Genomic DNA, 25,247 nt, shown 5'->3' with positions numbered 1-25,247 from the left:
ATTGATCTGTTAATTATATATGATAAATTTATATTATAATAATTATAAAATAATAATTACTATAATGTTACAGTAAGTAATGAAATTATAGTTATTATAGTTATATTTCATAGGTAAATTTTGTTTAATAATATTTACATTATAGAAACTATCAAACTATGGCGCTTTTATAGTTATTATAATGCAGATTTAACGAGTCAAGGATAAATTGGAAAGTGTTTATAGTAAAAGGCTTAGAGTCCAATATTTTTTGATTGTGAGTTTTATTTGAAGGGAAAATCCTTATAAATGTATCTTAGATGGGAATCGAACTGTAGATGTCTATGTGATAATTGGTTATCCTTCTACTATATCATACATTCGCGGGCCAAAATGATTAACTAAATCAGGTAAAGTCGAATCTGGACAACCAATCCTATCCCATAAAAGTTTTCCATCGATCGTCAGGATAAATCGAGAAGCGCTTGTGACGGACGATCCAAAAATCTAGTATCCCTTGGTTGTGAGTCCTATTTGAAGTATTTAGAAATCAAACTGTGGATATTTAGGTGAGAATTAGATAATTTTCTACTTGCACCGTAGTTCCGGGTCAGAAAAAATAAGAAAAAGGATTTTTTTTTTATATTGATTTAGCTCGAGTATTAAAGGGTTTTCATAAAATAAGTTTTAACAGTTTTGGCGCCAATTGAAAGGAGGGAAACTTTGGGGGTGGAATTGATAGTTTCTCTAAATTTATCCATAAAAAAAACTATAAATTTAATAAAATAAAAAAGGAGTAAATAAAATACGGCGCATCACGAGAGGAGACGCGACGGTAGATAGCGCCCGTTGATCTCTATCTTCCAAACTCGCCGCTTCTCGATTCGATTACACAGTGTGTGTGAGAGGGCGGAACAAACAACTGCTCCGTTCTCGGCGCGGTCGCTCTCCGCCGTCGCCATTTTGCAGATCTGAGCGCCGTGGAGCCACCGCATCGGGCGGCGTCTTCACTGTTGCCTTAGCGCTGGCGGAAGAGTTAGGTTTTCTCCATTTCTCTCTGCATTCTTCGGTTGATCCGCGTCCTCCATTTTTCATTCGGCATTCTGCGCGTTTTTGATGCCTGGGTTGCGATCTTCCTCTTTCTGTTGTTTTTCGTTTCCAAAGGTCGGAGCTTGACTTGAGTGGCTCGGGAAAATTGGGATCTTTGAGTGAGTAATAGGCAGCTAGGAGTTTGTTTTTTGGGCGGCGAGGTTTTTGGAACGAGACGATGAAGCGAAGCTCTGGGGCAACACCGGCTTCGCTGTCAGGACTGACAGTGACGAAAGGGGTGGACGAGGAGCTCGCCCTCTTTCTCGAGATGCGGAAGCTGGAGAAGGAGCGGAACAATCTTCTCCTGCATAATTCCGAGGATCTCGATCCTCCATTGGGTAATGCTCTCTTTTTATCTTTCGTTTGGTGCGTCATGTCTATGTGCATTTGCATGTTCTTCCCCTTTTACATTACTCAGAACCTTCTGCCACTGTCCCCACGATTGGTTGCTGGCAAAGCATTTAAATTGGTTGCTTTGGCAACACATTTTGTGTGCAGGGTCAAAACCAGGCACTGCTCCTATATTCAAGATCGCCTCTTCACCCCCGATGCGAAAGCCTGGGATCGATGACTTTCTAAATTCAGATGGTGAAAAGAATGACTATGACTGGTAATTTGATTACTATCTACATCTCTCTTAGATATGCCTTTGACTTGCCATCTAATGCATTGTTCATTGATGCATTAATCCCTTCAATTTGTTTCTTTTTATTTTTCCTTAACCCATTGTCACTTTCTAATTATTCTATTGCATGCTGTTTATTCCTTCTATTTTTTCCTTCCTTTTTTACTTGGCATTTCTTATGTTTTCTGATAATACATTTTTTGTTGGATTGCTACTTGTCCAGTGATCCCAAATGCCTAATTAATTACCAAAGCACAAGGGGTTAATACATTAACAAAATATGACTTATCACAAATTGAATCACAGTGGTCTTTGTCTGTGCATCTTTTTTGTTAGCCATGCCTAGAAACAATAAATGATAACTGTAAGCCTTCCAGTATGATACTCTAGTATAAGAGTTTACCTCTTCTTCAATATAATTATTCTTAACTATTAGCAACTATGTCAGATATTAAAAAATTTAGTGTCTTAGTGATATTTTAATATGTAGATTTGGTAAGGACAATTATACGCTATCAGTCTATTTCTGCTTGGATACTGATGCAAAAAGATTTCCATTTTCCAGGCTTCTCACTCCTCCAGGTACTCCATTGTTTCCATCTTTGGATACTGAATCTAAAAGATCTCCCATTGGTAGCATTGATACTCCAAAAGAACGACCAAAAGTGCTGAAATCAAGGGTGAGCTACCTAGTCATGTATATCCCTTGTGAGCTTTTGCTATTATGAATTTTACCCTGTAAAGTATTGGTGCATTTATTTGATGCTTATTATATTGACACTGTAGATTCAGTAGGCTTCCATGGCATTAATCTGTGTTAATTGTTTAGTTTATATGTTGTTTTTGTTGAGGAGCCCATCTTTATGGTCAGAATGACAAGAGTAGTATTTGCATTTGCATTGAATAGGTGGTGTGCCTTGTTCGTTTATTGTTATGGTTTTTGTTTGCTATTGACTCTCCCAAACTCTCATAGCGTTTAATATAATGCTGGATTTTGATTTGTTAATGTGATTGTAAACGCCTTGACTCTTCATATCTTCAACAACTCATCTGTTCCAGCTTCCGTATATGAGGTGGTAGTACCAAATCTAAGTTCTAGTCTCAGTGCTCAAGAGTTGTAGGTTGAATGTTACTGAGTTAACTGTGAAAATTATTCTAGGTTCGCATGACTTAGAGCCTAGGTATGTTCTACTAGTAGTTGTGCCATTTTTGAACTCTGAATGCCAGTTATAGATTGGAAGCAGCTTGTATGGCTGTGTAAAGATGGTCATGCTTCTAGATTTGCTGCAATACAGCCTAGGTATGTACCTCTGGCAATTGTACCACTGTGGAACTCCCAAAGCAGAAGAGTTATAGATTGTAAGCAATCTATATAGCCTGTAAAAGATGTTCATTTTGTTAGTCATACTAGACTAGTTAACTTTCTTCATAGAACCAAATACAATTGGCCAATTAAGATTTATTTTGATGTAGTTTCATACTAATTGGCTGGGTGGGTTATTTTTTTTCCCTCTGAATCTTGTCTTGTGGAAGTAAATTAACTAGCTATGAATCCAAAACATAATCTATTATTCATCATCCTTCTGAGACTGTGAATCTATTTGTCCAATCTCTAGGCCAATTTGTGTTCAAACATGTTGGCAAGAAGTCTTGTTGCCTTTAGACTATATGGTTTGCTCGAATAAATCGAACTAGCCAAATTCTTCTGTTGGCCATCCATATTATGTAGTTATACCAACTATTATGGTTATTGGTTATAAAGTTTCAGAGCTTGTTGATAATTACCTGTAATAACTTGGTTTTCCCTTCTCCATCTGATAAGAAACTTGAACCGCAGTATGCTATTCATTGTTCTTTAAAATTCTTTTTAAGTTGTTACAATTATAATTTCAAGTATAATTTACAAAAAATTTGATCTGGTAGCTGCCTACTGTACAAAGATTTCATATATACAAGTTTTTTACAAATTGGCATCACAGTTTGATCTTTTCTAATTTTATGTCAATTTTCTGCATGTCCATGGTATTTTTAGTTATCAAATGCTCCGGATCCTTCGAAGAACACCTCATTGAGGCAACCAACATCGTCATCTGGAATCAACTCATCCACACTGGGAACTCGTAGACCGTCATCCTCTGGTGGCCCATCTCATAGTGCCTCAAGATCTGCAACTCCTGATGGACGTCCTGCCTCTTCAAAACCTACTAGATCTTCCACTCCCACATCACGGGCTACTTTACCTTCAAAGCCACTGGCTCCTCCGCGATCTTCAACACCTGTAAGATCTTCTACGCCAACATCTAGGCCATCTGTACCTGCAGTAAGCAAGACTGCATCAAGGTCAACAACCCCTACAAGACGGTCGTCTATCTCATCAGCTGTTCCTGCAACCTCAATGCCGGCAAGACAACCATCTTCTGTCTCAAGACCGGGTCCGACAATATCTAGGAGTCCTGTGCCAACAATTTCTAAAAGCTCAATATTAGCAATATCTAAAAGTCCAGCTCCATCACGTGGGAGCTCTCCCACCTTAAAACCTAAACCATTGAAACCCTCAGATATCCCTGGGTTTTGTCTTGATGCACCTGCCAACTTAAAGACATCTTTGCCCGGGCGATCCTCCTCCGCCACTCGTGGTAGACCAGGAGCACCCAGCAGTCGATCATCTTCGGTTGAGTCTGCACCCGCTGCCAGACCAAGGCGACAGTCTTGTTCTCCATCCAGAGGACGGTCTGCTAACGGTACTGTCATGAAAGGTAGTTCTGTGCCACCTCCAAACAGACAACAAGCAGGTCTTACTGACAATGTGAATCCTGTTGCCATGGGAAATAAGATGGTTGAACGCATAGTCAACATGAGAAGACTTGCGCCACCAAAACAAGATGACCAGCAATCGACCCAGAATAGTCTTCCCATCAAGTCCTCTCTTACTCCAGATAGTGCTGGTTTCGGAAGGACATTATCAAAGAAATCATTGGATATGGCACTGAGGCATATGGTAAATTATTCATCAACCTTCATTCAACTTTTCCAAGATACGACTTTGCAATCTGCAAATTCTAGATATAACAACTGACAATATTTGCAAATGCAGGATATACGTCGAAGTGTTCCCAACAATTTGAGACCACTGATGGCAAATATTCCAGCATCCTCTGTTTACAGTGTGAGGTCAGGGTCCTCAAGGAGCAGGGCAGTCAGCATTACTGATTCTCCTCTCGCCACAGGCAGCCCCGCCAGTTCAGAGCGAAGCATCAGTAACTATGCGATCTGTCTTGATGCGGGTGAAATCGAAGATGATGTCACAAGTGAAAAAATTGGAAGGCATTCTGCTATCCCAAGCACCAGATGACTAAATGGAACACATACACGTTAACTAAGATAAGATTTTGTAATGTAGGAGGCCAATACGTTAGTTTCCCTGTGGATTGTGATAAGAATAGCTCAAGTAGGTCACTTTGCAGACAATATAAATACATATGTACTTCAAATTCGATCCCTGTGGCTTGTTGGTTGTACCTATCATCTCATTAGTATGTTGATTGTGGCAGCCTCTGGATCAAGCATACTGCAATGTTCTCGATTTCGTGTAGAGATTCATTGCAACTTTGCATAGTTTATTATTATGTATGCTGTTTGAATTTGGGTGATATGTTTGGCAGGAGAGATTGGTATGGAATTTGTATGGAATGCTAACTGAAATGATTCATTTCATTTCTTTATTTTGTTGTTCTATTTGAATGGTATCATTAGTGAAATGTATCTCATCTTGGCAGTTTGAAATGATCGGTTTGCCGTCACACAACCACTAAGTTCAATAGATGAGAAAGTTTTTGACACAACCAAGCAATTAAAATGTCTTGTCCTTTCAATAGGATTTTTACAGCCTCTGCTCGAATAAGCTTAAAGGTTCACACTCCAAATCTATGACTGCGAAGAAAGCTCAAACAACTGGTGCATGCAAAACTCTATAACAAAATCTTTTGAATTCATCCACACATAGCATGGTGACCGAGGAGATGTCTAAGGTTTCACTAGCTCTCTGATGAATTGCAAGTTTATGTCTAAGGTTTCACTAGCTCTCTGATGAATTGCTCAACTTGCGATATCTCTCCGGTCAACCCTGATGCCTCGGCCACTGTTACCATGTTTCGGCAATGAGAAAAATTGAATGCTTCGCCAGGCACCCCAAGTTTGTACTCACTGGCTAAATCTGCAGTTGAAATGACACTTCTCGAGGCGCGAAGCTTGTCACTGAAAAATTAAAGCATGGGAAGGCAAGGGATCACGAACCATGATATGACATGAAAAAAAAAAAAAGAACAAAAAAGAATACAAATGAATGCCAAAAAGGTTTCTTGATGGATGTTTCATTTATTCTAAGGTAAAAGAAAAAAAAACAAAGTGTTTCATTAGGTTTATGCCTTTTAAATGGGATGCTGCTTATGAAATTAAATTGTTCAATGAAAACTTCAAATAGCGGATAAGAGATCAAGGCCTCACATTTCCTTCTCCAGCTGTTTCCTGATAAATTCCTTCGAGTGTGCCGTCACTTTATCTGCCTTGTTGCACAGTATCAAAATGGGAATTCTCTGTTTCACCACTGTCATCTTTGTAAGTATATCATACAAATACCTAGCAGACAAGACAATAAACAAACAATTATTCACATTGCAATTTATATACAAGTGTAGGATTGAAAAGGAAACACTGTTAAAAAGGTCACTGGAGCATGAAATTCACAGGACAACAACCATGCTACAACTTCTAAATTACAATACTAAATCATATTTGTTAAAAAAATGATAGTCTTCAATAGCACAGTATATGGTTAACATGCATCAGAAAATTGAGTGAATAAATTACTCAGCAGCAGCTCGGCAGTTTGGTAAGAACTCCAAACTATCCACAACAAAAATGACTCCAGCTGCATGAAGCAAGAATTCATCAAGCTTTGGTCTCAACTGTGAATGGCCAGGAACATCAACCAAACGAACTGGATTTAGTTTTCCCTTCTGTGCAAATGAAGGAAAATGAAATTGTGATGAGGCTCCTGCTATTGTTTCAACAAATAACCTACTTCAATCTATTAGATTCGTGCAGCTAGTCATTTACCTTTTCAAGCTCGAAGTGCAGCACAAAGGTACCATCATTTGGTTCCATTGATGTAACAGCACCTAGATGAGGGGAGCCATCACGAAGCTGAAACACAAATAATTAGAAAGAATATGTCATAGAGCATATGAAAAGATAAATATATTTTGGTCGCTTCATCTGCATGATTTCGATGAATTTATTCGAATTTGATCCCTATAATTCACAACTGAATTAGTCCCTCCAAATTTCAAACACTTGCCACTTTTTTGAAACTTATTTTTTTAATAAAAATGATAGTTTCCTAAAGCTGCTGAGAGGGGGAAAAAACTGCTATTAACTCTAGATCATTTGGGGCTAATTTGAGACAAAGAGGTTGGGTCCAATTTGAGAAGAAAAAAATGCAAAACTGCTGGGGGATCAAAAGAGAACCTACCCTTAACATATAGTTAATACAGAAATCTTCAAATTTCCACTTCTATTTTTTAGTTTCAGTATGTAACAAGGAGCTCGATAAAAATTGCTAAAAACTGCTGATTTTTTCTAATATGAAAAGAAGCAAGCTAAAACCCAACAGACCTTTTTTTGGTGCTGCTTCCATTGTCAGAGCAATGAAAGCTACCGATTGCTGAATTGCCAAGCAACTAATACAAATAATTTCCATTTACTATTCAATTTATCAAAACATATTTTATAGGATTGAGATCTTTTACAATTTCAACTTCTAGTTCTATGGACAAACAATTTTAACTTTTCCTCCAGATTTTAATAGTCAATTAACAAAAAACCAATATCCACATAAATCAATACAGTTTTGCAGATTAAGAAGCAAAAAACACATGTAATACCTGATAAAACAGAACGGTTTTACCACTACCACTTAAGCCTGCAAGCAAAACTGTTTTGGACTTCGAACGTCTCAGTATACGAACTGGAAAATTAATAGTAAATTAGAGCTAAATTAGTAGACAAAAAACAACAGAAAATAACATGAAAAGATGTTAAAAGTAGATTTAATGTAACAACCATTTCCCCCAAATAGCTATATGGATCTAGTATCTAAGGTAGGTAGCACATTAATATACAATAGAGAGAAGAGAACTTACACAGACCGAAGAAAGTAAGGGTGAATACTAGAACTGCTACAGCAACATAAAGTTGCTCTATAGGTTGCTGACGAACCCATTCTTCAATTTGCTGTCTCCATTGCTCCATAGCTATAGTAAAACAGTAAATATCTCACTTTCCTGAGTATAATTGTAAAGGAAATGAACATAATCTAAATAAGTTGCTACAGAAAGGTTAAAATCTTTTTAAATCTCACTTTTACTTATCAGTTCGAAACGAAACAGACCAATTCATTCAGTTCTGTTTTCCCAAGGATAGGGATTTGCATGAACCGGAAGCATGCATATTATAAGCAGATTAAAATAAGCAAATTGACCACTTTCTCCTGGTGAAATTTTTTGGCAAGAATGATCGCAATTCTCTAGTGAATAACAAGTAATGCGATTCCTTATCATGCAAGAAGATAGAGAAATGAACTAGCTTTTTTTTTCCAAGGTAGAAAAGGAGCAATCTCAACTCAAGTAATTCGCTCTACAGATTTTTTTTTTCTCTTGAGGCAATAATGCAGCTTTCTCTTTTACCTGACATATCGCAAGTCTTCGGCGTGGCGGGGCGACCCGGCAAGGTGAACCAACAGAGACGGAAGGAGAAGAAGCACGGAAAGGATTCAAAGTCTCAGAAAGGACGGAGGCGCAACGGATGGAGGTCCGGTGGGTGGGCGGCCGGCCGGCGAGGCGTTCCGGCAGGTGTGATGGCTGATCGCTGGCCTTAGGGCTCGTAGAAGAAGAAGAAGCCGAGAATTTTAGGGGATCGCTGGCTGCCTACTCTATTTTCAAATCACTCCTCAAAAATTCAAATATTTATTTCATTTAAAAACCTCGCATTGGGTGATTTAAAAAAATTCTTATACACAGAAGGATTATTCGCGGGCTGATGTAGTTCGATCCATTATGAAAATTTACTTTTAAAAATTTACTTTAAAAGGTATGCTTTATGTATGATTCCTATGGTTCCTTTGGGGCGGTACGATGATTAAAATATGGAGTGTTGTCACATGATGTCTTGGCCATTTGTATTAATGACTAGTAGCCATTCGTGATTTACTTTTTTCGTATTGACAGATTGACGGGGATATTAGGACGAACGAATCACCTCTTGCCACATGTATGATTCCTGTGAAAATTGTGTATTGATGCTAAAAATATATCGACAGTATTAATTTTAAGATATTTTTATTAATTGAGATTTAGAATTTAACTATGAAATAAATATTATTAGTATTATTATGATGACGTAAGAGTTAGATTCTCATTATTTTTTTTTAATAAAAAGTTAGATAGTCATTTAAAAATATATTGAATGAAAAGTTAGATTCTCATTAATTGGCTACTGGCACAATCCAGTGCGGAGATTCTGAGCTATTAATTAGAGGATCGGGTCCGTCCACGTGGGCCACTTCCCTGGAAGTTTCAAACACAAGGCCGTGAATAAATTGATATTAGATAGTCTATTTATATTCATTTAATATACATAATATCAGTTATGTAAATAAATTATATATATAATATTCATGAATATGAATGACCATAATATTAAAATTTATATTTATCAATAAAATTCGTATTAACTTTTTAAATAAAAAATTAATTAAGTAAATAAATTTATTTTATCAAGCACAATAATTAATAAAATAAGTTTAAAATAAAATTTTAAATAATTAAATGAGTTTGAATTACGAATTTCATAACAAATCAAATTTAAATTCAGAAATCAAGTCATATTTTAATAATTATTTTAACGATTTAGATCATTTTAGATTCGATTATATTATCTTATCAAATAAATTTAAATATGATAAAATTTAACTCAACTTAACTTGACTTATTTTATTTACAACCCTACCCATTACACTTAACCTCAGACCGACCTGAATTACACTCGGCTTAAACTTGTATCTAGGTCAATGAATCGATTATCAGTTTATCCGTTACCGATTTTATTTATAATATTTTAAAATAAAATTTTTTATCATCAACGAGTGGATTTTAGAGGGAAATAAAGTTTCATTTTAGAATAAATTTGCATAGGATAATCAGTAAATATAATTAAATTTGTTTATGATATCAATATCAATTGATAATTAGTATTTGTCTAAAAAAATTGGTTTTAAAATCAAATTATTGATTAGAAAAATATGCAATTTATAATTATCTAAATTAGTCCTCTAATATTGAAGAAAACAAAGATTAAACCCTTTTGCTCCAAATATTGGTACTAAATATTCTCTATTAATTCATCAATTTTTAATTAAAAAAATGAATTGTAAACTTTAGCACTATGTTCAGCATCCAAATCTCTTGTTGGTTTCAATTTTTTTGTAAAAGATAAAACTAGGAGGGTGTAATTGCAAGATCCAAACCTAGGAATAAGGCGACTTGGTTAGATTCGATTTGAATCTCCACCAAACTAAATCCAACATAAATAGCAAAAAGATCTAAATCAAATCTATATATTTGGATCCCTCTCGAATCTAATCCCGTTATCCAGCCGTCAATTGTCTCCATTTTCTAAACCGTTCTGGAGATGCCTGGAATCGGATTTTGAATGCTTTTAATTAAATGGAATTAAGGAGATAAATAAATATAGGTAAAAATAAAAAATGTGTCATTTTTATTGGAATAATGACTTTTTTTGCATTTATTATTAAAAAAGCGTCACGTGGATTCCACGTCAATACATTTTACTTTGGGAAAAAATGACTTTATTTTGAATGAGGGCAGCTGTGCGTTCATAATTAATACAATAATGACACTTTAACTCTAATAAACATAAATATATATTGAGCGCCAGTGCGCAGCGTAATATCAATTTAATTATTTTTTTTTAACTTCTCATTATGCTAATCAAGTTTTGTCTTTAAATTTTAAGGCTAAATTATAATATTAAGTAAAAAAAATTAAAATATATTTTTTAAGTAGGATGTGCGACATAGAGGATGCCATGTATCAAAACACATATACACTCTCTCTTTTTATATATATATATATATATTTATTTATTTATTTATTTAGGTATCTAATTAATTTTAAAGATATCAATTCAACCCTACGAAAATCATCTATCAACTATTAAGATAAATCTAAAAGTATAAATATAAATTATATTATAATAATTTTAATTTATAACTGTTACAATATATACATTTCGTCTTCAATCAACTTCAATCAATATTATATCAACATCTTCTTAACTACTATAATTTGATTTTGATCTTAATATTGATTGGTGTTGACTAAAAATAAAATTATTTCATCTAGGAAGTATAACTATCATAATATAGACTCAATACTACCATAATTATAATTACTATAATTATATAATATTTATATCATCATAACTACTATAATTATATAATAATTATGAAATTATAATTATTATAATTATGTAGTAATTATGAACTCATAATTCTTACACCAACATTAAACATTAAGACAGTTTCGGAAAGTACAACATTTCGCTTTTGATAATACATAGATGATTTGTCTTTTTTATTTTAATCCATATATTAAGAGGGGAGGGGGATAATTAAAATGGAAAAAGACATCCACCTATCAATACTAATCAAAAGTTAAAATATCACATTATTCATATTTTAGTTTAATCAACAATTTTCCAGATAATAGTACAATAATTAGACCCTTTAATAAATAATCATAAAATTTAAGATTTGAATTTTATCTATGGTTCAGTAGAAATTTTTTCCTCTAATAAAAAATGGATCTAAAAATATTGTTCATCTGTATAGATCTCCATGAGTTTTTTCTGATTTGACTTGATAACCGATAAAAAGTTTTTATAAGATCCGACCTATATCTCTAGGATTAATTGGCTGAGCTGATGCCTGAATTTAAAAAAAGAACTGTAAACTAAATCTCCTAGTTTTTAAGTTGAGCACGCATTCTAAAACTTTAATTAAATTCAAAAACATATATTAATGAATTAAAAAATTTATTTTTATTATTACAGATTATCTTTTTATTCATGTTAAAAAACAAAATATCACATTTTTCATATTTTAGTCTAATTAAAGAATCTAATATTCTGGGACTATTTCAAAGTTTTTTAAACATTCTAAACTATAATTAAATCGGAAAAAATATATATAATTTAGTCATTTTGCTAGTATTCTAAACTTTATTTTTTTATAAGCTAATAACTATTTAACATCACTTCTTGTTAATTATATTTAAATGCAATAGGATTCCTTAAAACAATGGATAAGATAAATTAAGGTGAAACCTAAAGAATCAAATAATTGAATCATTTAATATAACATTTAAGAACATTAAAGACATAAATTAATAGAAAAAAAAACATAATTTTTTAAAAATTAAATAAGAACTAAATAAGTAGCAATCCAATGACTAAAAACACTACTACCAACAATTTTTTACCAAGAACTCTACCAAATGGAAACATTCACCAATCCCCAACGGAACCAAATGGACAAATAAATATTCTTTCTAAATTATCTGACACCTTTTTTTTTAGTTAGAAAATTTTGTTTTGAAAATTCCAACCTTACAAACAAGTTTCTGAGTTGATTAATACATAAAGAATTGTTGCTGCCAAGGCAGAGCATTTGATGGTTAGCTACTTCAGTGCCAAATGAAACTGGCTGTTGATGGAAGACCCCCTTGTCTTTGGCCTTCCTTTACCCTTGAAAAAGAAAACATGAACTGAGTTCATCTTTACTCAGGAGGCTGTAACTTATCAGGATTGTTCAACTTCATCAATGATCAATTGTCACACCAGCAATTCTGGAAAAAACGTATGCCCTGTACCAATTGACGTGTCATGAGAAAAAGATGCGGCAATGTAACAAGAAGTTGAAAGGCAGCAAATGTGAACCTTCAATGCAAAAGTGATGTCTGAGCTATCGACTTTTAGTTTGATTTTCTTTGATTTGTCTCCACGAGATTGTGCGATCTCCAGAAGCCCCTGGTTGGTAAAAAAAACTCTTCTTGAGAGAGCAATGACAAAGGGAAAAAGAGAGATTACAGATGCTGAGTTTCAACCTGATCATTTAGTGCAGTGCACAAGCTTGCAAAGTCCATCATGCCAACCGGACGCATTTGAGTTGATTTACAAATTTCAGAGTAGGATCGGTTGAGCTGATCACAGACATATACAATAATTAAAATGACTGAAATATATAAAAAAATGAGAACTGTCACTTTTAAATGCGTATGTAAATTGCAAAAGGCAAATTATTTAAATCTTAGATGATACATAGAAATAACTTGTAATAAACCCAGCCGAATTAGACCATAGATAAAACATGAAATAGATGTGAAATATGCAGTTAATAAGTCTTTAACCCAATACGATCAGATGACTTGCCTCTGCTAGAGTAGTAGCATTCTTCTTACAATGTTGAGAGAGTCTGACAAAGGAGCATAAAATTACCTGCGAGTGTAGAAACAAAAACAATTCAATGGCTGTTTATTTGGGTGCATAGCCTTAATTTCTTATCCAAACTCCTATGTTATACCTTGAAAAAATGAACTAGAAAAATGCACGCAATTTCTAGGCAAAATGTCAGCATCAACCCCAAGAATATTTAATTCATCATTACATTTTTGTGGATACAATGAACCAAGTGATTTTGACTTCTAGAAAGCATTTGAGGGTGATTTTTTGTTCACTAGCATTTCAATAACATTCTACCAATGTAAAACAACTGATTATTGTTGTTTTTTTGTCACCTTTGGGCACACCGCAGATTTTCACAAAATCTTGCTATTTTAATGCCATAGAGGTTTGAAATAGTAACTGAACTTGAAATCATCATCACTATGGATCTATAGTTACATGGCTTTATGATTCTATGTCGTAAGGTTCACCAAATGCTCACCTGTTGATGTTGTGGAAGAGATTGTATGATGTCCACCACGGGTGACTTGAATGACCTTGATATAGCAGTTTCAATGTGATGAAATGAGACCTGCAGCACAATTAAGATCCTCAATGATATTTAGGCAAAACTTCACAACCAAATTCTGATAGAATGTTCACACAAGGAATCGAGGAAAATGTTTATGAAATATCTATAACAACAAAGGAAGCAAAAGGTGATTTCGCTCATCCCAAGCAGTCTAGTATCGCCGGTCCCACAAGATACAAGCAGATAAATCAAATAGGCAGCAGCCCCCAGGAGGGAGGGTATTTTGAGGCTGCCAACCCCGCAATTCGAACCCGTTCCCAAGGAAGCAATTCTGCCTCCTGGAACCAGCTGCGCTACACCCCAGGGGCCATATCTATAAAAATAAAGGGGACATACAATGTTATTCTAACTATAAACTTGTGGGGTCATTATATCATATAATTAGATATCTCTAGACTTTCAACTAACCAAAAACAGACGTGTGAGAGATATTTTTTAGGAATATTCAATCTACAATAAAGACATTACCATTCAGACCCTCATATATTCAACGAAATTAAATTGGCAAGTTGCACCATAATATTCATGATATGAGAAAATGTAAATTACTGCTTTTCTCTAGATTTTAATGATAACTGTGTAAAATAGTTAAGACGACTAATTTTCATCATAAGAGTTTAGTGAGAGACATCAGACTTACCTTTTCCGTTTCTTTGTTTGTCACAGAACCTTTTAACTCTGCTTCAAGCACCTCAATAGCACACCTGAAAGAGGGATGAAACACAAAAAGCTTGATGTTCATTAAGACAGAATGTTTATGTTTCTGAGCTAAATAAACCATAGTCCATGTTAGAATGTTCAGAATTGCTACAATGAAATTGCCAGCAGAAGATATTTTAAAATCATTTGGAAAGAAACATATGGTTGGCAGTGAAATAGGCAACAAACAAAAATGCTTCAAGGACATAAGACATTTGCACTGTGTTATGAATTTGTTGACATATAAACCTTTTTGCTTTCAAGCAACATTAGCCTTCAGCCAACCAAATAATTTATCCAACCATAAAAGGGGCAGTAATTGATAATGTGACTTTGGGATCCAAATTTTAGGAGGACATGGAACAAAGTGCAGAACCCTGTCAACTTGATCGGTTTTTTTTACATAAATATAAAGTGGGGTTAAGCCGATTAGTACAGTGCAAACTCCCAACCCACTAACTTTTAAAACAACACAACTGAAATTGCAAGGTTACATCAGATACCTGCAAATATCTAGTGCTTTTCTAATATCTCCTGATGTTGCTGCAACTTTCTGCAAATAAAGTTAATGTGACATGCATTAGATTTTCCTCCTTTAATTGAAAGGACTTGCAGATTATAAGATAAAACTTCCATTTTGTGCAACGATTTAGATAGATGTCTTGTGTCTATTTTCTGAAGGTGATGAAAAAGAAAACAAGTGTCAACATTAAAACAAGACACTAGAAAATTGGATTCCCTGGAGACTAAATCATTGATGCAGTTCAAAGAGAAGCCTCCATCATGAATTCAGGGGAAAAAGTAAACAAGAAAAATCATATAGAAATTATAGAATATGAAGTTCGAAATGTGACGGTTTAACTTACTCGTGCACAATATTCAAGTGCTGCTGGCTGGAATACATCATACCCAAGAGCCTACATAAAAATTGAGAAGATAAAAAAAAATATAATATTCTACAATAAAAGAGATATATGCACATACTAATATCACTGAAATCAAACTAGTGTGAACTATGCAAGCATATGGAGTTATGCAAATTGCATATATAATGTAGATTTGAGGAAGAACTACCATAATTCTCTGCTGAAGAATCTTGAGTATCTGGTCTTTAGAATAAGCACGGAAAGTTATGACAACAGGTTTGCCTAGCAAAAGCACAGCAAAAATTCAAAATTATTTTCTTTTAATTCTATTTGAAAAATGTTCCCAAGAGCTCCAACAGAAAAAAAATGTATATAACTAGAGAAAGAAAAGAAAAGCAGTCTCACAATTTAATGCTTCTAGTTTCTGAAGAAAGCGATCTGCCAAGTCAATTGCATTTGCTATTCCTGCAGGGAACAATTTCAGCAACTAAGTGTGAGCATATCTCAAATTTTCCAAAACAGAAATAGATTGATTAAAGTGCAAATATTCAATTCTGGAGCATCTTGGTAAGAAAAGAAGCATACCTATGAGTATGAATCTAGCAAAAGGTAAAGTTGTAAGCATGAAAAGATCATGAAGAACCGCATGATCCCTAGTTATTAAGTAATCCATCTCGTCGGCAATCATTAACCTGTAAAATCATAAACTGTTTAAAAATGAGCTATGCTTGGTAAAAGAGAAAGATAGTTCGATTGTCCACAACAATTATATAAACATGAATGTTTGAAGCATTATGCATGATTACATGAAGGTTCAAATTTAACAGTTCTTACAGCATTCTTCCTGATTGGTGCTTTTTCTGAGAAAACATATCCTGAAGATGCTGGAGAGGTGAAGTATTAGTGGCTTTCCCCTTCGACGGTTCAAACTTCACAAGCATCTTTTATCCATAACAGAAATGGAGCAAAATGAATAAAAGGATTGAGACATCTTAATACTAGATTAAACAATATAATGTTGTACCTGGCTGAAAATTTCTGATGTGCTAGTGAGAGAAGTGCAGTTAATGGTTAATACATCAGGTGACGGAACTCCTACCTAGCAGTTGGATAACAGTGGATAAATATGTAGACTGAAATATTAGGATTTGTTTCTGAAATACATCTTAGACCATGCAAATAGATATATGTCATGGATCTGAGTATCAGAATCATATTACACTTAAGTATTTACTGTGCAAGGAGGCTAATTGTATAATTAGCAATCAGACATCAAAGCTGAATTGATAAAACAAGTGCCTCGTTAATGAAGGATAAGTAAAAGATCAAAGATTTAGAAGTTATACATGATTGGTTGGTGTCTCTCAAATAGTTAATAACTACATTTTGGAATAACAAATAATTTAATTATTAGTCTTGCAAATGTCAGGATTGATAATTACTTATCAGAATAAGCAAGATAGAGCTTCCTATTTTGTGGCACGGTGAAGAAAATGATAACATAGTTGATACACTCTTCTTTTCGGTACTATTCATCTGCTTTGTTTATTGGTATTCTCTTTTCAGCTAGGACAATGTCTTCTTGATTTTTCATGACCTGTACCTACATGTAGGTGTCTTTTGGGATCTCAGGAAGAAGCTACTTGATTGTATGGCACAAGGTACTGTAATTTCACAGTAAAGCAGGACAACCTTCCCACTTGGAGTTTGTATATTCTAATATCTCTAGCTCTTGGTGCTTATACATCTTTAAGGGATCAGGCTTTCCTCGTATTCATTAACCCTATGTGAGCAAGACCTGCAATGAAATTGCTATTTGCAGATGTACTCGTGCCTTTAGTGTTGGGTCCTTCCCTAGTTCAAAATGATCACCTAAGTTGACAAGCACATGGAATTCTTGTATGCATCTCAAGAAATAGGCAATAAGCCAATAACAAGCACCAGTGTGCAACAGAAGAACCAGGGAATGAGAAATTAGGATTTCAAGTGACTTAAATTGAAGTCAACATAAAGAAAGAAAGTGCAAAAAAAATTTCTTGCTCAGTAGCTTCTAAAGCAAATGGGCTTGGATACTTGGGGAAATGAAAAACATAGCTCTGTACCTCTTTCGACCACCCAAGAAAATACTCTTTCACCTTGCCAATTGATAGTGTCTTTCCGGTTCCTGGACATCCACATACATAGAGGCTGCCAGCTTTACTTTGTTGGAAACAGGATTTGCAAAATTCAAGAATATTCTTCTGCTCCTTTTCACGGCAAACAACAATTGCTGGTGGTGTTGCCACATGTAAAGCATGCTTCACAGTTTGCATTTGTGCAGGATCTGCAAATAATTGGTACCTTGATTTAGCATAGGAGGATCACAGATACAAAAAGAGAGACACTTTAACGTTTTAACTATCAAAGAGGAGCAAGTAGTAATACTGGTTGGAAGATAAAAAATAATCACAAATGTAGGCACTGTCTTAGGTTTGTCTGGACTAAATCTGTTTGTGTTTATTTATATCAAATGATCAAATACATTCTCATATATAGATGATAATACAAATTATCACAGTTTTATACGACAATTTAGTAACTTGCCTCTAGGGTTCCACATGAGTTGCTGATTGGAATTGCGAAACAGTTCTTTTCTGGGAGATTTAGGCGAACCTATCAGATCACCATTGGAAAGATTGCCGTTCTCCTGCAGGGACACCATGTCACCGGATTTGAGATGGTGCAACGAATAATCAATCAGTTAGAATATAAGATTGTAAAGTTAAAAAAACACTCACTCCGACACTTCTAACTTCGTCCCTATTGCCGTTACATCTGCGCGGCGATCGCCATTTGCCGGGGGATGGAGCCTTGCAAGGTCTCTCACTGTAGCCACCGGGACTCGATCGCTTTCTGCTAGGGTTGGACTCTTTAGGAACCATCACGCCGTGGAAGAAAAGAAATCAGCAAGGATTGTCACAGATCACAGGATTTGCTCGTTTTGGTGACCACGACGCCGAGAGGATAGGAGCAGCGTCGTTGACTTCGTCACTTCCCTGAATCGCCGACGTAGAAGAAGAGTCAGGCTTCGTGGATCGGGATTTGCCGGATTAGGGATCTCATCAGTTTCGGGCGGGAAATGATGACCACTCTTCCCGCCTCTGAGATTGACTGAGAATGAATCGATCGATTTTATCGTACAAACGGTCCTCGTCGACGTCTCGGCGGGCAGCGCCAGCGGAGGGGACGCCTTGCGGAGGGGGACTTGCGAGTTTCTCACGGCTTGCGGCGGCTGTTCTCGCAGTTTGCGGCGACTTGCAGAGGGGGACGCGCGAGGAGGCGTCGCCGGCGACTGTTCTCCGAGCAATGGGGAAGAGGAGAGCAGTGGCTGCGAGCGGCGAGCGCCTCTCGCGCGCGGGTGAGCGGAGAGGGGGAGTGATGAATTAGGTTTTTTACTTTATTTAATTAATTCAATAAACTCCTAGAGAGAGTTTAAAGAAGTTTTTTGCTAATTCTAATTGAATTATCTTATTAAAATATGTATAAATTTATTTAAATTTTGGAAAATTATTTTTATTTATTTATTATATATTTCCACATCTATTAGCATCAAACTCTAGATTAGCCCCTGCATCTGGTTTAACTTCAGAATCAACTATTGGGTTTAGTATCAATAATTTGATTATGGGGAATTTCAGTTTCCATTCACCATAGACTTGAGGTAAAAGAGAACACCAAATGGCAATGAGAGCTCAAAACTTCTCACTTATCAGAAATCTACAAACAACTTGACCTAAACCAATTTCAGTTTTATTGGCTGATTCCAGACTCTATCTGAATTTCTTATATCATCCTTCGAACATGCATAGTATTAGAATTTGAAAGATATCCTAAGGTAATCCTTTTACGATTTTACTAAATATAGATTCACTATTTGAGTACATATTATATATTTGATTGTCTTAAATTCATTTACTGAATGTCCACAATACAATTCATAGTATAAAAGAAATTGTGATTGGATCACAACTAGTGATTATCTCTATATGTGTAATTATGAACATATTAGAATTTTCATAATCATCGAATGGATTCATTCAGGCATCATCAATTTTGTAAGACTAGCAAAGGTTATACTCTTTGGTTCGTCAAACAGATGTTTCCTCATTGGCTGGAGACATTGGGATGTCAAGAGTTAAACGTGGATGTTATATGGTAACTAGTTCGTTGGAGTGATTCACTGTAAGACTTGATATGGTTATCTATATATATAGATATGTCTGTGAAGTTCTTACTGTAGCTCGAGTGCAAGTTTACTTCAACTTGAGGTATATAAGTCATATTGGTCATGGAGATTTATACTTTGATATCTTAAGCATATACTTCATTGAGGTGTAGACCCGGGATGGTTGGGTATAAGTCGAAATATTCGAAGATGTTTGGATAGCCCACAGAGGATTCACCGCTCTTTGCGAAGAGACGTATACTCTATGACCACTCGTTAGGATTATTACTCAAAGTCTTTGGTCAAAGCATTACGGGTGCGTTTGGTTCGGGGTTATTCTTGATAACCTTGGTTATCCATCCAAGGTTATCAACAAAAACCTTGTTTGGTTTAGGTATTCGATGATTCCCAAATAATGTTCCATGCCCGACACGTCAGCAAAAGGGTCATGCAGCCCGGAATCGAAAAACCTCAGAAAACTAAGGTTTTTCTTGATTCCGGAGTTAACGAATTTTTTTACCAAAAATACCCTCCGATAAGAAAAAACATGAAAAAAAGGAGAAAAAATGTAAAAAAATATAAAAAAATGTTTTAAAAAATTTAAAAATTTAATTTTTTTAAAAAATAAATAATTAAAAAAAAATTAAAAATGTTAAAAAAATTTTAAAATTTAAAAAAAAATTAAAAATTTTTAAAAAAAATTTAAAAATTTTTAAAAAAATTTAAAAATTAATTTTTTAAAAAAAATTTATAAAAATTTATAAAAATAAATAAATTAATTAAAATTAAAATTAAAAAATAAATAATATAAATAATATAAAAACATTAAAAAATAAAATAAATAAATAAAAATTAAAATAAAAAAATGTAAAAAAATAAAAAATATAAATATAAATAATATAAAAATATAAAAACATTAAAAAATAAAAAAACATATAAAAAAGTAAAAAAATATACAAGAAAAAGAAAAGTAAAAAAACATTAAAAAATAAATAATAATAATAATAATAATATTATTATGTATAGTTAGTTTTGTAACTTAGGATAATACGGTAAAATATTAAAGTAGGGTATTCATTAAAACCTTCAAACAAACAAATTTTTGTTGCATTACCTAAGTTGAACCAAACAACATTTGGTTATGTTTTATTCCCTATAACCTTGGTTATGTGATTACCTGGTAATCACATAACCAAGGTTATACATGATGACTTGAACCAAACGCACCCTACATGTTAAGAGCACGAGACTCTTGTATACATGTACGAATAATTTGAATCTGTAGAACGAGGAAGTATTACTTGGGCTAAGTGTGACATAGTCAGTCTAGTGGGGACAAACACATAGACCATGTCCTGAACCAAGTAGGTATAAGACGAGTGAAAGGAACAAGGCACGACTTACTATAATTGCTGAAGGGTTTAGAATTAATTCTAAGATCAACTATGATTTTCAAGCTAATTGGGGATCATCATATACTACTAGGTGTCACTCATGATCGTTCTATAATTAAGTAGTTAATTATAGATGACCAAGATAAACCAGGAACCTATTGAGTTACACGCACTAACAAGTCTCTAAAAGACGTAAAACAAGTTAAATAATAGGATTCTTAGATCAAGAGATAAATATTTGTTGGACCATACATAAGACAAATATGGAAATATTTGTCATAATGGAAGCATGGATAGACTACATCCCTTATGGTAGAGTTGAACCACATTTGGTTTAATAATGAATTAGTCATGAACCAACTTGATTTAGTTATGAATCAAATCAAGGGGTTAATGAGCTAATTTTTAGTTAAGCAATAATGGGTTGAATTTGAGCTTTCTAATCCAACTTATTGAAGAGAATTATATATAGATATAATTGGGAGAGAATAAAAAAAAGTTTCATTATTTTGCTGATTGACTTTTATAAACTCAATCCTCCTCTCCCTCACCTCTCTCCTCTCTCCCACCGCAAACAAGAGGGTGCTCCCTCTTGTTGCCGTGACCACCACAAGGGAGAAAAATTCTCCCTTATGTGCTTCTCTTCTTCTTCCTCTTGATCTCTCTTCTTTGCTCATGACTAGTAACTTTCGAATGAGAGGCTTATACTCAAGGAGTTGTCTTGAGAAGTTCGACATAGATATGAATAGAGGCAAGGTTTGACAATGTCACTACGGTTGATGCCCTTCTCATTACAAGTCATCCATAATGTATACCTAGTGTAAATTTACTTCCCGTAAAATTTTAATTATGCGATCATGTTTGATATGTTGTATCCTTGTATATGTGTGGTGTGTGTGATGTAATAATTAGGAATTATTATTGTTTTATTTTCTGCTACACATGTTTACGAAACGTGTTCTAGCACGCACCCGTATTGGGCATATCTCAACACATAGAACCTATTGAAAATAAAGATTCTGATTGACTTATACTTTCTTCAAGATTTCAACATCCCCATCAACATCAGTTGTGCAAATTCTGCAATGTATGAATTTAAGATCAAATTCAGAAATCAGGCTTGAGTTCCAAAAATAAAACTACATTCTGGTTTCTAATCTTCAGTTTCAGAATTCATAATTCAGGAAATCTTGGCCTGAGTTATAAAGGATTAAGCTTGGATGAAAAAAATCATTTAGTACTGAAGCAATAGGGGCTTGAATTCAATTTATTCCTGGTCAGAAACAACAAGATTGGTCGGCACCATCCTGATTTCTTGTCTAACTTTTGATGTACATTCCTATTTCCCATGCTAGCACTCAAGCATCCTACAACAATCTAGAATTTAGTTGCAGCTTTTGTTTTCTCTGTTCAATTTCCAAAAATCTGGCTCAAGGAAATAGGCTTGGACATTTTATTGATCAAGTAATCTGTTTATTCTGGACAATCACAAAAAATTCATATCATCTTTAGTTTTCTGTCAATTTTTTTTTGAGCAATGATATGCTCAAGGAAAAACTCAAGGATAGACACATAAAGTCATGGCCCACCATTTCACTTTTTGTATACCCCATCACTTTATGTGTCTATCCTTGAGCTTTTCCTTGAGTTTTTTTCCATAAGCATATCATTTTTTTTTTAGCTTCCCCATTCTCCAAAATTACAACATCCCTGACAACACTAATTAGGAAGTTTCCAAGATGGTATTAACCTCTAAAATTCATAGATTCAACTCCAGATTCAAAAAATATATCAAAAGAAAATTACAAGAGTGAAGCTGATTTCCGAATTTTAGATTTCCAGACTTCAGTTTCAGGTTTTGAAGTCTAAGGGAATTCCAGGTCAGGTTATAAAGAGTTCAACTTGTCAAAGGATATCATTTGATACTAAGCTAATAAGAGCTTAATTTGAAGTTGTTACTGGTGAGGGATAACATGAAGATTTGGCACAAGAACCAGGTTTTATTTCTCTGTTAATGCAACTTCAAAATTCCAGCATCAGATTCCTAGGTCTAGTTGTGCCATTCCAGAAATTCAGAATTAGAATTTGAGTTCAATGGAGTTTCAAGAAACTTATAGCAGGATTAAATCTAATTCTGATATAGCTCCTAATGTGTCATTCTCATCACTTTTACTTATTTTCAAATTCTACAACCCTTGATTTTCCTTCTATTTTTTTTCTCTATACATACTCATCAGAATTCTTGAAATTCGGACAAGATCAAAAATGAACACCAAATGACCACAACAGGGCTTGTACTTCTTCTGAAATTATCATCAAAATAAAACTACAATAGTGTTTGGCAAACACATGTTCAATTTGATACATACTCCTTCAAATTTCAGAAATCAGATCATGTTCTTCCATGTTTTTTTTCTTGAATTCACTAATCGTAATATCCATTATATATACCCTTAAGTTTCATCTTCCTTCTTGAAATGGAGGAATTTCCAATTGGGTTTGTCAACACTTGGCATGCAATATATTAGCTTTCATTCTTGCCCTATGTATCAATATTCTTTATCATGCCGTGAATCACTTCATTATTGCTTCCCAATAGCAACACACATTCATTGAGATGTGCCCATCAATTTAGTAACCAATGAACCTTAGCTCCAAAGATCCAATAGTCCTCTATCTTGATATTTGACAGAAATATAGTAAAAATATAATTAAAAAATCCTTGGTAGTAAGCATTTTGCTGTTTCTTTATATTTGTATGGATGCAAAACCAACCAACTCATAGCAATTTAAGCACTTGATAATGTTCTAACAGTTTCAGTAAATCATACAAATGAAGAACTCGTCACTTCCATATCATGCTCAAAAATCAAAGATCAACCCTCATGAAGCCATCTAAAACCTTCAAGATCTCAAAACATGTAAAATCTCTCCCACACACTTAAAACTCATCAAGAAATCAATCCAAATCTCTCAATGGAATTAAAGCAAAGTGAAGGTAGTAGAAGGTAAAAGTGTCGAGTGAGTTATTCAATAGCATTTGAAAGGAAAAGAATTCAAAGGATGGGGAAAGAAATATCCTTCATTGTATTCATGCACACATATGTTATTGTGATTTCAAAAAGAGCAAAGCAAGTACTGAAGTTCAATTATCATGAGTGCATATTACACAAGAAAAGAAAAAAGAGAATAGGCATATGGTAGTCTTCTCTAGGTAATTAAGCAATCAAACTCAATTAATCAAAATAGATTTCATCATCACACCAATAACATGCAAGTAAAGAATTCAATCATGTCAAATGACCTAAAACTTAATAGTCAAACTTAAAATTTTTTTACAGTTCTCAAGATATTACTAAGGAATGCATAAGCAGATGTTTATTCAAAACGAAATGAACTATATACCAAATAAATTGCAAAATGTGAAAGCAAATGTGAAAATAAAGGAAAGTAAGGAAAGTAAGAAAAGTAAAGAATTGACTTCCCTTTATTCTTGGCAGTTGCAAACATTTTAAAAGTAAAATTTGCGTCGGTAGTGGGGTGATCTAAGTGGAGGAGAGAGCTATCCTTGTGTGATCAGTATCATGGTGCACTACTCCATCCTTCGTGGTCTCCTCATGTGTACCTTCAGGTGATTGGAGACGGTTAAGGGCATTGAATAGAAAATTAAGAAACTAAACTACAAAGGGCAACTCAATTCATGCAATTAGAAACAAGAAATATAAATAAACCTAACCACTACAATATTTAATCAAACATGAACAAGAATATTAAAGATCACTAAAATGCAAATCAATAAAACCAACAGCTAAACAAATTCAAATACAAATGCATGAGAGATCAAACCAAACATTTTATCAACAACTCAATCAATTACGTGAAAAGGAAATTACAAATTGCAACAAAAGGCATCTATGATGCTCACGGATCAAGCTAGAGTTTCCCCTAACTTGTATTAGATTGGATCGGAATTAGAGGAAGAAGCTTGGCGGTGGTCGGATCTTGCGATGGTGGTGTGCAACGATGATGATGGATGGAAGATGATAAGTTCGGGTTTTGTGAAGGAGTAGGAAAATCCCTTGCTCTTCACAAGACTCCAATGTAGCGATCAGAGGAGGAATGTGGAATGACATTGAATGAGGAAGATGGGCGAAGCTCAGTGACGGCGCTAGAGGAAGTAGGGAAAAGTAATTGCTTCTTCGGACGTCGATGGTTGAGGAAG

At 34.4% G+C, this 25,247-nt stretch overlaps 3 protein-coding genes across 4 annotated transcripts; 1 reads left to right on the top strand and 2 right to left on the bottom strand.

Moving 5' to 3' along the window:
* The first annotated feature begins 231 nt into the window (after positions 1-231).
* Positions 232-5,345, top strand: LOC122047862 (endochitinase A-like). 2 transcript variants are annotated; one of them, XM_042609374.1, is made up of 6 exons: positions 232-1,019; positions 1,144-1,406; positions 1,567-1,678; positions 2,259-2,373; positions 3,726-4,691; positions 4,788-5,345. In XM_042609374.1, the coding sequence occupies exons 2-6, from the start codon at positions 1,247-1,249 to the stop codon at positions 5,043-5,045; spliced, it is 1,611 nt and encodes a 536-aa protein (XP_042465308.1). In that variant the 5' UTR covers positions 232-1,019; positions 1,144-1,246; the 3' UTR covers positions 5,046-5,345. The 2 variants fall into 2 exon arrangements, with proteins under 2 accessions (XP_042465308.1, XP_042465307.1); XM_042609373.1 differs by having other exon boundaries at positions 233-1,014.
* A 166-nt stretch (positions 5,346-5,511) lies between these two features.
* LOC122047863 (signal recognition particle receptor subunit beta-like) lies at positions 5,512-8,695 on the bottom strand. The gene is made up of 7 exons (XM_042609375.1): positions 8,437-8,695; positions 7,894-8,004; positions 7,636-7,718; positions 6,809-6,895; positions 6,560-6,708; positions 6,197-6,328; positions 5,512-5,947 (listed from the first exon to the last, which is right to left on the bottom strand). The coding sequence occupies exons 1-7, from the start codon at positions 8,441-8,443 to the stop codon at positions 5,758-5,760; spliced, it is 759 nt and encodes a 252-aa protein (XP_042465309.1). The 5' UTR covers positions 8,444-8,695; the 3' UTR covers positions 5,512-5,757.
* Positions 8,696-12,350: 3,655 nt separating this feature from the next.
* On the bottom strand, positions 12,351-18,867 carry LOC122047861 (cell division control protein 6 homolog). The gene is made up of 16 exons (XM_042609372.1): positions 18,205-18,867; positions 18,011-18,113; positions 17,530-17,750; positions 16,452-16,526; positions 16,262-16,368; positions 16,013-16,119; positions 15,833-15,892; positions 15,636-15,709; positions 15,428-15,478; positions 15,065-15,114; positions 14,503-14,566; positions 13,773-13,862; positions 13,259-13,324; positions 12,934-13,029; positions 12,767-12,856; positions 12,351-12,693 (listed from the first exon to the last, which is right to left on the bottom strand). Exons 1-16 carry the CDS (start codon positions 18,346-18,348, stop codon positions 12,655-12,657), a joined length of 1,437 nt encoding a protein of 478 aa, XP_042465306.1. The 5' UTR covers positions 18,349-18,867; the 3' UTR covers positions 12,351-12,654.
* Between the last annotated feature and the right edge of the window lie 6,380 nt (positions 18,868-25,247).

This window comes from Zingiber officinale, chromosome 2B (genome assembly GCF_018446385.1).
Source record: "Zingiber officinale cultivar Zhangliang chromosome 2B, Zo_v1.1, whole genome shotgun sequence".
NCBI lineage: Eukaryota > Viridiplantae > Streptophyta > Magnoliopsida > Zingiberales > Zingiberaceae > Zingiber > Zingiber officinale.
Note: the sequence above shows the minus strand (reverse complement) of the source record. Positions and strands in the feature narration are given on the sequence as shown.